We start from the raw sequence: 12,735 nt of genomic DNA, 5'->3' as shown, positions 1-12,735 counted from the left end.
GCAGCATTTGACACCCTGGGTGTGAAAACATGTTAATACAGCAACTTTCATCCACATGGCTCGGACATACAGCTTTTACCTCAGTCTTCTGACATCTGCTATACCAGGGTGTAATAAAACCTTTACAGCTTTCTTAGTTTAGATCAAGTCAGTTGGAAACAATAAAAGTTTCCAACGCTAGCTAGCTGAACAGCTAGCTAGCTGAAACTGATCGAATCTGGTATTTCAACTGACAGAATTTGTGACAAATACAAATGCTTTGTCAGTCAAGAGAAACTAGTTTCTGTAAACCTGCCTAAGAACAAGTACAATGACTTTATAGGCTGCTGTTGTTGTCAACCTGCAGGTGTGCCACGCACGGGCGAAAGGTTTGGCAGATATAGGTGTAGGGCAATGACAGTCTTAAAGGAGCTTTAGTAAACAGTGAATAACAGTGAAGCTTTGCATATCTGCTTTTCTAATGATCAAAAAGCAGATATGTTTTGATGTCCTACAAATGGCAGCGACTGAGGGAAGTTGTATCTCCTTAAATTGTGATTCTGCAGACAGTAGAGTAAGTGTTTGATTTGCAGATGTGTGCATCTTAGGGAAAGAGTGCTTTTGTGATGTATATTTCTGCCCGGGGGCCCAGATTTCCACAGGCCTGAAGGTACTGGCTCTGTAAGTCTTTTATAGCAGCCATGCAGGCTTGACAGGCCTTCTCACTGTGGTGCAGAATAAGACAGAATGGATTATATCTAATACCGCAAAGTCTCGACAAACCTCTCCTTTCCATCCCCTGGGTCCCACTTCGCCCTGACGGAAGAAGAAAAGAGAGTGGGGAGGGAGGGGAGGACGAGAGGAGGGGAAAATAGAGAAAGACAGTTAGAAACTTCTGCTTACATCAAAGACAGTATGTCAGAGAAACTACATGAGCTGCTCTGCATTGCTGATGCAGAACTGCTCTTTTCTGTCAAACCGATGACTTAGATTGGTTATTGTAATGCATTTTATAAAGATTTTTCCCCACCTCTTTCTCTTTGTTGTAATGTGATGAAAATGTGGATTTCTTAGCCCCTAAAAACACGATCCAGTGGTAACCACAGTTCTATAAAGCTTCTACACTGCTGAATTACAGATAGGTTGGTATGTTCCATTTTCCATGAAATGCTTCCCTTTTTGCTCCAGACTTCCTCTTTCTTTCATGACCAGGTAATTGATTTCAATCATTTTAGGAAAGAAACTCTAAGAAACCTTACTAAAGCCATAATGCCAGGGGCTTACAGCACAATCTGCCAAAGGAACTTTCTCAATCACCCGCACTGCTGATGTAACAGGAAGAAAATCAATGTGAAATTAAGGTCAAAAACCCTACAGACATCCACTCAAAGACTCGAGAATGCATCCAGCAGTGCGACACTGTTGGTGTTGGGAAATGTTCATGCATGTTCAGTAGCCGTTTCTGTTTCTGCTCAAACTGCAGCTCTTTGTTGCTTTCTATTCAAGTCACTGTGTGGATGCACTTCACACAAAAACTGAGCTTTCCAGTCAAAGGACTCACAGCTTTTGTGGTTTCAGTTTTACAGAATTCAAGAGTTTCAGTTACCCTTCTTTGTCATTGGTCATCAATCAGTGTCCACAAGTGTTTCATCATTTTTTAGGTTAATAATATAGACCAAACACACAAATCCATAAAGCTAATATGAACAGCCTTGCAAGACCTTGCAGCTTACACTTCGTAGAATAATTAAAGAGCCTTCAATTGAATTATTCAATGAATTAATGAACAAAACAGCCCATGTCTTGTGTTGTTAAAATTTAGTCTAGACGGAAGGTCTTGTTTTACGTAGGGAATGTTTATTGTAGCATGGATAGAAGTTTAGAAAGACAGGATTGAAAACTGCAAAAAAATAACCCCTAACCCAACATCTTTAATTACCCTACATGTTGAGCAATGTAAAATGTTCAGCTCGGGAGACTCAACGTCCACTACAGCAGTTACTCAACTCAGCAAACTAAGGTTAATGTGTTCAGGTTCCAGAAATTCTCAGCAGAATTAACCCCGTGGCTATCACAAAAACCACATACAAATGTACACACATAAATATTGTGTAATTCTGTGTAATTATGGTTGCAAAAACCACCTCTGTGCATTTGTATTTTGACTTGAATCAATGCTCCAAACAAAGCTATTGAGAAATCTGACAGATAGCATTATTACTATTGTTTATTTTCTGTTGCAGTAACATCATGTGTGTGTGTGTGTGTGTGTGTGTGTGTGTGTGTGTGTGTGTGTGTGTGTGTGTGTGTGTGTGTGTGTGTGTGTGTGTGTGTGTGTGTGTGTGTGTGTAGGGTCTTACTAAAGAATTATAATTATGGATTTAGAGTCATTCCAAGTAAAGAGCCAGTGCTGTCAAGAGGGATAAAGGTTTTTAAGTTTGCTGCTTTGTTACTTTACCTCATTGGTCTCTAAAAGCTTCCTCATAAATGCTAGCACTGAATGTACGCAGTAAACTCCACAGACTGTGTGTGAAAGGTATTGTAGCCACCATGATGCCACCTGTTGGAGCATCAGTGATGGATTTTTGGACGTCACCAGCTAACACTAGCAAGCTAATTTAGCAAGCTGTAGCCATAAAGTGCATGGGTGCAATACAGACATAATAAGGGTCAGTAACAGACTAATCAATGACATAGTATGTTGCACAAGAAACATCCCTTAGGTACCAAAGTGACAGCTTCATCACTTCCTCTTGGGAAACAGGGGCACACCCGCCCTTGTTCCCTCGAACTACAATCATATTCATTTTAGCCAGCAGGAATTAGGAAGTGTGTCTGAAGACAAAAATATCAAATTCATTTCAGAGGTGACACGCTTGTGATTCACCGCTGATGCATTTAGCCTAGAGTGCACATCACATGGAGGCTGGGCTATTCTCGACACTAAGGAATTACAGAGTGTGAACATTAAGCTGCATGCTGAGACATTCATGTGTCTCCAGTGTCGCACGCATAACCACACAGCCGTGGCTCAGTGTGATGCAACATGGCTGCTGCAGTGCACACACCTCCAAGTTTACTGTCAAATCCTTGTCTTGGAACGTGAGGGGCAATGCCTCAGGGATCAATACCTACTGATAAACACTTCAATTACATAGATTAGGTGGAAACATTCTGATTTTTATGTTTTCTTATTGTGTTTATTGACATTCATTAAAGATGATAATTGCAATGTGGAAAACATGCTAGTTCTATTATACTGCCCTGCTTCTCTAATCTCATTTCACCTTGTTGCCAGAAACAATCATCTGCCAACAGCTTGAAAATACTCCCCAACTACAACAATTCCATCTATTCAGCATTAGCAGTTGTTCTGTCTCTGCAGCTGTTTCTTGCCTCTCTCTGATGGATAACGGAGTGTTTCACAATTACATCTAATAGATTTCTTCTTATAGTAAATATCATGTAGAGCTCCTATTGTTTGTTTATTACAAACAATACTTTACATGGCTCACAGTCAGTTCTGCGTTCCACCCAGGAGTGGTTCTTCAGCTCCTGTATCTAGCGAGCTTATCACTAGCAGGCCTTCCTCCATGTCACGATAAGAACAACAAAGTAGCTAAATTATATTTATCTGCTTCAGGTTCCACATGCTGATATTACTCATGTTATTAGTAATACTTCTGCTTTTTCTTCTTTGACAAGTCACAGCTGCCAAAGCAAGTATGTGAACAAGCTATCTTGGTAATTAGTGACTTGTTTACATATACGTCAATATAAATTCACACGTTATTTTTGCTTGTGTGTTTTTTAAAGATATATTTGTACATGTCGTTCTACATCTGCGGAGCATTTTACACAGAAACAAATGAACCTGAGAGAAAATAGCTGCTAACGGAGCAACGAGAGGTTTCTCCATGTATGACTGATGTTATTAGACATAGATAAAATATCATTAATTTTACCTCCCTGAGCAAATCAATCATGGTGTTGTGTGAGCTAAAGTTATTAGACTGAGCTGTAAAATGTGTCTTTTTATTGCACTTCCAGCAGTCCTAGAGCTGCTGTCTGTCTCTCTAATCATCACCTTCAGATTTGTTCGCCAGTTCACGCCATCGAAACCTGTAAACTGACCATTGATTTTCAGTTAAACGTCTGTATTTCAGCCTATTCTGACACGGTGTCTCCTCTGGGCCCTCCTCGCTGTTGCCAAGAATCTGAACTGTGGCACTGTGATCCTCAATAATGTGGATCTTAGCTTGAGCCTGAACAACGAAGCTGGCTGGGGCTTTGCCACGAGGGCCCCTGGAGTTTGTCTCCAGGGTCACTTATCAAGGCATATTAACTCAGCTTAGTCACCTCTCTCTGAGTGGCTGTTGAATATGTGCTTCCAGACTAGATTTTATGATTCTTTGTGTAAAGCACTGTTGCTGTTTTACTCCCCTCTTTTTCTTTTCGGTGTTACTGTGTTTTTAATGTACTGTTTTCTTTTAGCAGAAATCCATATAACACTGCTCTTACAGAGGCTTTTTAAGGTGCTTTATAAGATCACAATCAGGCAGTAAGTAACTCATGATGAGCATGAATGTTGTGATAATTCTCATTCTCACCCACTGTCATGGTCTCTTAAAAAAGTATTTAGAGTTTGGTGGCTTGTTGGTGGCCAAATCAAACAATTCAAAAATCCAAAAACAATTTCAAACCTTTGCACCCAATTGTTGTTTTCAGCAGCCACTAAGCATGTATGCTGTGCAATCATTCCACCGTTTGAACAGTACAAAGAAAGCCTACAGTTACAGTCACATTCACGATGGATGTGTGCAAACGTTTGACCTGATCTGTAAGGACTGTAATGACTTTGGGAGAATTTCTCTGAGGGCTCCAGTTTATTAGCTACAGATAGCTAAAGAAAAGAAATTCTAACAAGATACTGGTTTGGTCAAATTTCATCAATTCTCTATTTTTCCCCAACCTAAACTAGTTTAAAGTAACCTCATGATGTAAGCCTAAATTAGCTCCGTGTAAGTCCCATCCCTGTGTCCTTGTGGGGACATTTGGTTCAAGTAACTGTGCACACACACACAAGAAACACACATTTTGAACACAGTGTTTGAAAACATAAGCTCCGCTGCCACCCAGTGGAAGCAGAAGGATTCTACACTCACCGACACGCCGGGACTCCCGAGATCTCCGTCTCTGCCTCGCTCCCCCTGCAAAAGAGATACCTCATCATTGACTGGAGGATTGTGTGAATTTGTTTGCATGTGTGTGGGGCTGAATGTGTGTATGCACTGGTGTGTGCCTGTTAATGTCTTCATTTTATATGTGTGTGTGTGAGAGAGGGACAGGGGGAGTGGAGAAAAGGTCATGATTACCACTAGCAGCCAATAAGGGAAAGCCAGAGTGAGAAGGGATAAGAATTGGCTGCTGGTGACCTTTAACAAACCTGACTTTTTTATCTCATTTGTGTGGTTTTCCAACCACATCCTGCAGCAGAGGAAGCACCCAGAGGAGCTTTCTCTGTTCCTCTGGGCCATCACTCTGTCTGCCATTAGTGCATGTAAAAGCAACCAGTGCAGACAACAGTGGCTGCAGCAAAGCTGAGGTTTTATATTAAAGATCAGCTTACATTAGACGTCTTTGGCCTCTTACACTTGCTCTAAGAAACTGGAGCTACTTAAATATACTACATACTCACTGCAGTCCAATGCAGTCATATTAGTGAAGTAATCGCTTGAATAGTTGCTGCAAACATCTTTGTCCGCTGTGTCATCCTGTCAGAACAGGGTGTTCAAAATGTTCTTATTAAAATTAGAAGAACTGAGGAAAATCTACCAGTTAAAGCCTGTATCAGAGAACACTCAGTACTCATGCTATTTAAAAAAGTGATAATTAGTTAACAAGCAAAAGCTCTGCTGTAAAATAATGTCAAATAGATCATCTGTAACACTATATCTGATTGTCCTGCAGGTTCAAAATAAATTAAATTAGATGATGTCCACCTCTGTAAACCTCTAATGTCCACCTGTGTAAACCTCTGATGTCCACCTGTGTAAACCTCTGATGTCCACCTGTGTAAACCTCTGATGTCTACCTGTGTAAACCTCTGATGTCCACCTGTGTACCTGTGTAAACCTCTGATGTCCACCTGTGTACCTGTGTAAACCTCTGATGTCTACCTGTGTACCTGTGTAAACCTCTGATGTCTACCTGTGTAAACCTCTGATGTCTACCTGTGTAAACCTCTGATGTCCACCTGTGTACCTGTGTAAACCTCTGATGTCCACCTGTGTACCTGTGTAAACCTCTGATGTCCACCTGTGTAAACCTCTGATGTCTACCTGTGTACCTGTGTAAACCTCTGATGTCTACCTGTGTAAACCTCTGATGTCCACCTGTGTAAACCTCTGATGTCCACCTGTGTAAACCTCTGATGTCCACCTGTGTACCTGTGTAAACCTCTGATGTCCACCTGTGTACCTGTGTAAACCTCTGATGTCCACCTGTGTAAACCTCTGATGTCTACCTGTGTAAACCTCTGATGTCTACCTGTGTAAACCTCTGATGTCCACCTGTGTAAACCTCTGATGTCTACCTGTGTAAACCTCTGATGTCCACCTGTGTAAACCTCTGATGTCCACCTGTGTACCTGTGTAAACCTCTGATGTCCACCTGTGTAAACCTCTGATGTCTACCTCTGTAAACCTCTAATGTCTACCTGTGTAAACCTCTGATGTCTACCTGTGTAAACCTCTGATGTCTACCTGTGTAAACCTCTGATGTCCACCTGTGTAAACCTCTGATGTCCACCTGTGTAAACCTCTAATGTCTACCTCTGTAAACCTCTGATGTCCACCTCTGTAAACCTCTAATGTCCACCTCTGTAAACCTTTGATGTCTACCTGTGTAAACCTCTGATGTCTACCTGTGTAAACCTCTGATGTCCACCTGTGTAAACCTCTGATGTCCACCTGTGTAAACCTCTGATGTCTACCTGTGTAAACCTCTAATGTCTACCTCTGTAAACCTCTGATGTCCACCTCTGTAAACCTCTAATGTCTACCTCTGTAAACCTCTAATGTCCACCTCTGTAAACCTTTGATGTCTACCTGTGTAAACCTCTGATGTCTACCTGTGTAAACCTCTGATGTCCACCTGTGTAAACCTCTGATGTCTACCTGTGTAAACCTCTGATGTCTACCTGTGTAAACCTCTGATGTCCACCTCTGTAAACCTCTGATGTCCACCTCTGTAAACCTCTAATGTCCACCTCTGTAAACCTCTAATGTCTACCTGTGTAAACCTCTGATGTCCACCTGTGTAAACCTCTGATGTCCACCTGTGTAAACCTCTGATGTCTCTGATTTCCTTGTCCTCTACTGCTCAGTGGGTAAACTGTTGTTTCTCTCCATAACAGTGTAAAGTCCTGACCCTGGTATGCAGCACCAGCTGTTTTCATCTGACATGATGCCACATAAGTAAAGCTGGAGATGTACCGCCGATTAACCAATCACGGGACTCAATGAGAGGTCAGGACCACTGACCAAAAACCTGACATTCCCCTTCCCAGGAACAACAGTATCACAACTGTTTGTTGTTCCCACTTCACGGCGATATACCACGCCACAAACAAACACATGAAACCATTGTGCTAAAATCTTTTTTTCAAAACTGGTTTTATCATAATGCTAATGCTGTAGCCAGTGAGCTGTCGGTGTAACCTTTGGCTTTTCTCTAGTTTCATGTTTCTGGCCCCGTCTGCAGAAGCAGAAGGCAGAGCGTCGCTCTCTTTGCTTTTATATTCATGTCATTGTTGTTTAACATTTATTAGCTGAAACTTTGACTTCACATTCACATATTTGAATACTGCCCCTGGGTATTTAAGTTTGCTAAAAACTATGTTGTTATGAAACAGAATGATTAACAGGGTACCTCACTTTTTCTAGATATTTTAATAACCCCGCTGCTTCATGAATTAGCATGGCACATGTGTTTTTGTTGAAAATGATTCAGAAACATACCTCTAGGCTAACGGTTGTTTGGCCCTAGAACACGATCGATGGAGCGCTGCATCACTAATGCTGTTCTTTAGTTAAGCTAAACCTACTTGTGCTGAGATGGAGCTTAGAGTCTGTGGAGTCATGATGGATCGTATGTTCTCATGAAGCTGGTTAGTTTGGATGTGATTCCACACTGTGAATGAGTGTCGGGAAGAAAAGCCACCGACCGTACCTGTGCTCCTTTGGACCCAGGTTCACCTCTCTCCCCCTGATGACACAACACTGAGTGTTAGAGCACGCCCACGTTACACTGTGGCGACAGCGCGAAGACTTAACCAGAGAGAAACAACATGTCCTGTGGATTGCACACTGCGCATCAAACACAGCCGTATGTTCTGGATCAGGGCTGTTTATTGTGTCTTTATGTGTCTGGGCATCTGCTTTTGAAGTGTGAAGGACAACCTTCAGCACCATTAAAATTAATCATGCCATCTAAGCACAGTATGAATAATACATCAACAAGCATGTATTATGTTACGCTGTCAACATTTCCACAGTACAGCTTGTAAATCATGTAAGCTCCTGACAGTTAGAGCCATAAATCATTCATCAAGTGCTGCCTCTGCTGCCTTTTCAAGACTTCATTATGGACAAATAAACCATGTTTTTTTGTATGTAATTACACGAGTTGACTCTCACCTTATGACCTTTGAACCCTGGCAGACCCATGGCCCCTGGCAGCCCTGGAACGCCTGGTTCTCCACTTGATCCCTGAGAGGGTGAACATTTCAGTGATGTGGGAGAAAAGAAAAGATGCAGAGAATGTAAACCAGGTCTGTGATTGTTTGGTGTCCAGCACAGAGCCGACACATTAAAGCCAGGATCTTTGGAACGTGGTCAATAAATACCTCGGGCTCCAGATAATCATCAGCGTAGGTAAACGTGGCTTATAAAGATATCTGAGCGAAGACATTTCAAGTGTTCCTTTGCTTGTGAAATTATCATTTCTAAAATGCTGAAGCAAATTGTGCTTTGAAGGATGACACCTTGGAAATAACAAAGGTACCTGTAATTAAGCAGCAAAGACAACTTGGGTTCTTTTTTTAAACGGTTGACATTTGTGGGCGTAATTCTTCAGTAACATGTTGCTTAACGAACAAGCGACATAAAAAGTGCTGCTGTCACTCAGCAGGAAGATCCAGGCTGGTGAAATAAGTACGAGCTGACAGCAGGAATGTGGGTTCATGCTGAATTATCAGACTGTCACCTTTATGTAGGCTGGAACTGCTGGAACTGGGGGATTGTGCAAATATCGTCATGTTTGCTGTATCTTTGTGTTAGGCAAACACAGATGAAACTTCACTTTATGTTGCTATTGTGTTTGAACCTCAAACACCGAATGCTTAGGTTTAGGATTAGGAAGCAAAACTACTTGGTCAGGTTTGCTTCATGCTTCAAAAACACAAATATATTATAAACATTTTCTTGTGAGTAGATTGGCCTGTTAAGTCCACAATGCAACAAGCAAAGCATGGACATGTGGATTGAGCCCTTGGTTAAAAAAAAACTGGTGAAGTCGATGTCTTGTTTTAATAATATATTAATGAACTGAATTCATTTCAACACTAAACTATTCATAGACATGTGAGACGTAATCTGATGAAGTAATAAATACATTTAGCATTATTGTACAATTTTGAGTCCACTTGTGCCGCAGGACCCACCAAAGCACATTGGAGGCCTGAATATCAGGCAGTGTGTTAATGTTTATACTTGTGCAGATCAACAGACGTCTCATCTATCATCACGTTTTTGTATTTAATCTCAGCAGGAGTCTGCAGAACAGGTCATGGGGACATGTCAAAATAAGAAAACAACAAAAAGTGTTAATAGACCCAACAGCGACTAAAAAAACAGAAACATAATAGAAAATGCTTAAAATGGCCTTTTTAGCAACGCTAAGAATGACGTTATATGGCAGTGCTTAACAGAGTTACTAGACCACCTGTCATAAAAACATTCAAGAAACCCCAAATATATTAGAAGAAAAAAAGAATTGTTTAAAACTGAAAATGATATTATTTATTAGGCAAATAACAAAATGAAACCAGTAAGCAGTCCTTATTTTCATATAATAACCATAAAAGTTCATATTTTACATGCCTTCCTTTGGCCTTGATAATAGCTGTCATTACTGCTGGCAGCGTTTTTTGGACTTTCGATAGTATCGTTTATTATTAAGGTCCAAATAGTTCCAGGCTGTTCCCGGACGCTGGCTTGTTTGCTATCTTTGAATCCATTGCATCTCAAATCTGTGGATTCAAGTCACACTTCCATTTCCAGTGTTCCTTTTTACTGGTCAAATAGTCTTTGGAAAGCTTTGAAGTACGCTTGAGGTCATTGTCTTTTTGGTATATGTACCATGACCTTCAGTTTGAGACTAGGGCTACGTCCACACGTACACGGGTATTTTTGAAAATGGAGATTTTCCGTTTTCGTTTTAAAAAATAATCCCGTCCACACGTAAAGGCAGAAATGAAGGAAAACGCTGCTATGAACATGCCAAAGCAGCAGGTGGCGCTATATTCCTAACCGTGTAGAAATGTTGGCCAATCAGAAGTCTAGAAGCCTCGGTGGGAAATAGTAAACAAAGATGGGGCATAGAAGCAGAACCAGTCGTCTGTGTGGAGGGACAGTAACTGTGTGTATATGTAAGCATTTAAACACTGCAGAGATTACAAGTAACAGTAACAGTATTGTAGAAATTCATTTCACCGAAACAATAACGTGGCGCACAGTGTGACGTCAAAAAAGGCGCTGCGTTTTCTCCGTTTTCTCCGTTTTCCTCGTCCACACGTAAATGCAAAAACAGAGTTTTCAAAAATATCCACCCTGGCAGGCGTTTTTAAAAATCTCCGTTTTCAGTGAGCGAAGACGCCGTTTACGTGTGGACGAAAGGTGCAAATGCATAGAAAAATCGGCGTTTTCAAAAACACCTGGGTACGTGTGGACGTAGCCTAGGAGGGCATGCCATGATGCACTGAGATGCTGTGTTGGACCTTCTGGTTCATTATACCTTCAGTTTTCACTCATTTGCTCTCACTGTTTACATAAACGGCTTTTTTGTCGACATAAGCGCAACACAAAGGTAGCCCCCCACTCACCGTCAGGCCTGGTGGACCAACAGGACCAACCACTCCTGGATCTCCACAGCTCCCCTAAATGAAACACACACAACATCTGTCTGAGCGTACTGCTGAGGGTCATCTGTTACCCACATTCTCAGCTCTGATGCAGTTTTTGAAGATCAAGACAGGCACAAGGGTCATGGAGGGCACATCAGTGCATGGCTGCTATTTGCATTCATATAGCTGCACATGCTGCAAAGGAGATGAGTGAAGGTGAATATAAATCACACAGCACAGTGATTCATCACAATCCTCTCAGCCAGTCCCATTACTGTTCTCGTCCCTGTTAACCAGCTGTGCTAATCAGAGTAGCACATCACAAAAGTGTCTGACTAAATTTAGAGGACAGAGAGCTTTTCCAAGCACCAGTGCTGTCAGTGCCAATGTGGGAATTTGAGTATTACAAACACTGTGCTGCTTGCAAGCACTATTTTAATGCTGCAGCTGGTCGATATGGAGTTGATTGCGCTTACTTTTATGCCGTCTTCAATCGCAGAACTGAATTAGCTGAAAGAGGTTTTATGTGCTGCACCTTCTGTTTGGAAGCTTCACCAAGCAAAACTACAAAAGTTGCTTCCTTTTTAGGAGCCTTGTGTTTTCTTAAGGATACAATGTGCATAATTTATATGACTACATTTTCACATTCACTTCACATTGTCATCCTATATTTAAAGAAATAGAGAGAAGCGTGATATTCAAACCTTTCTCAGAATCTTACAGTTTCCTGGTCATGTTTGTGCTGAAAATGTTAATGTATAAGAGGTGTGTGCTGTAGGCATCTACAGTGGCTAACAATAACACTAGCTAACACTAATATTGCTTTCCCATTGCACCTCTACTATAGTAAACACTGCCACAACTGTGCTTGAGTACAGCACAGTAACAAATGAACTCAGTCATCTGTTTAGCTTGATTGATGAATTTAAACTTAATCTTAGACCTCGCGGTCACATCCACTGGTTTCAAGCAGAACAGTGATTTGGTTATAGTCGTCTAAGCGTTCACACGGTCACACTGTGACGAGTGAGAGACGGCTCAGACTTGTGCTGTTTGGCAGGGATTTCAAATAAAATTAAATCTTTAAGTTAACGTGTAAAAGTTCCTCTCAAGGATCAGTTACTACTTTAGAAACATGGCAGCACAACATATCTGGCTTTGTGAAAGGAGAACTCAATAAATAGCTCATGCTCTGCATACTTACATCTATAACAACATGATTATGAATCTCAAACAATTCTACTAACAGATGCCCCTGAATCAATACAAACTAAGCAGACTGTCCAACCCCAGCTCCTCGTTTCTCATCACGTGTTCCTGGTATATTAAGAGGCCCTCGGAAGTTTCCAGGAATTTAATGGGGTGATGCGAAGGCAAGGAGGCCTTCACCTGCATTCACTGTGCATGTAAGCCTTTACAACAAATATACTGGGCTCAGTACAGACTGCTTTAATGATACAAGTCTAATCTCACTGACTAATGTCTATTTATGTTGCCTTACAGATAGGTTGGCATGACCACTTTATCAAGCAGCATTTTCCTGCTCAGCACAACAGCAAAGAGGCCATTTT

At 41.4% G+C, this 12,735-nt stretch overlaps 1 protein-coding gene across 1 annotated transcript in view; it reads right to left on the bottom strand.

The window, feature by feature from the left end:
- LOC146661558 (uncharacterized) overlaps positions 1–12,735 on the bottom strand; it is an 86,645-nt gene that overhangs the window by 14,396 nt on the left and 59,514 nt on the right. Inside the window, exons 23-27 of the mRNA XM_085418053.1 lie at positions 11,144–11,197; positions 8,679–8,750; positions 8,212–8,247; positions 5,145–5,189; positions 763–795 (exon numbers count right to left, since the gene is read on the bottom strand). Of these exons, the coding sequence (XP_085274179.1) occupies positions 763–795; positions 5,145–5,189; positions 8,212–8,247; positions 8,679–8,750; positions 11,144–11,197 (240 nt within the window). The remainder of the gene's footprint in view (positions 1–762; positions 796–5,144; positions 5,190–8,211; positions 8,248–8,678; positions 8,751–11,143; positions 11,198–12,735) is intronic.

This window comes from Rhamphochromis longiceps, linkage group LG9 (genome assembly GCF_057381845.1).
Source record: "Rhamphochromis longiceps isolate RC_006_pf linkage group LG9, R_longiceps_female_GT1.1, whole genome shotgun sequence".
Lineage (NCBI taxonomy): Eukaryota > Metazoa > Chordata > Actinopteri > Cichliformes > Cichlidae > Rhamphochromis > Rhamphochromis longiceps.
The sequence above is the reverse complement of the archived record's forward strand: the minus strand, read 5'-3'. Positions and strand labels throughout refer to the sequence as shown.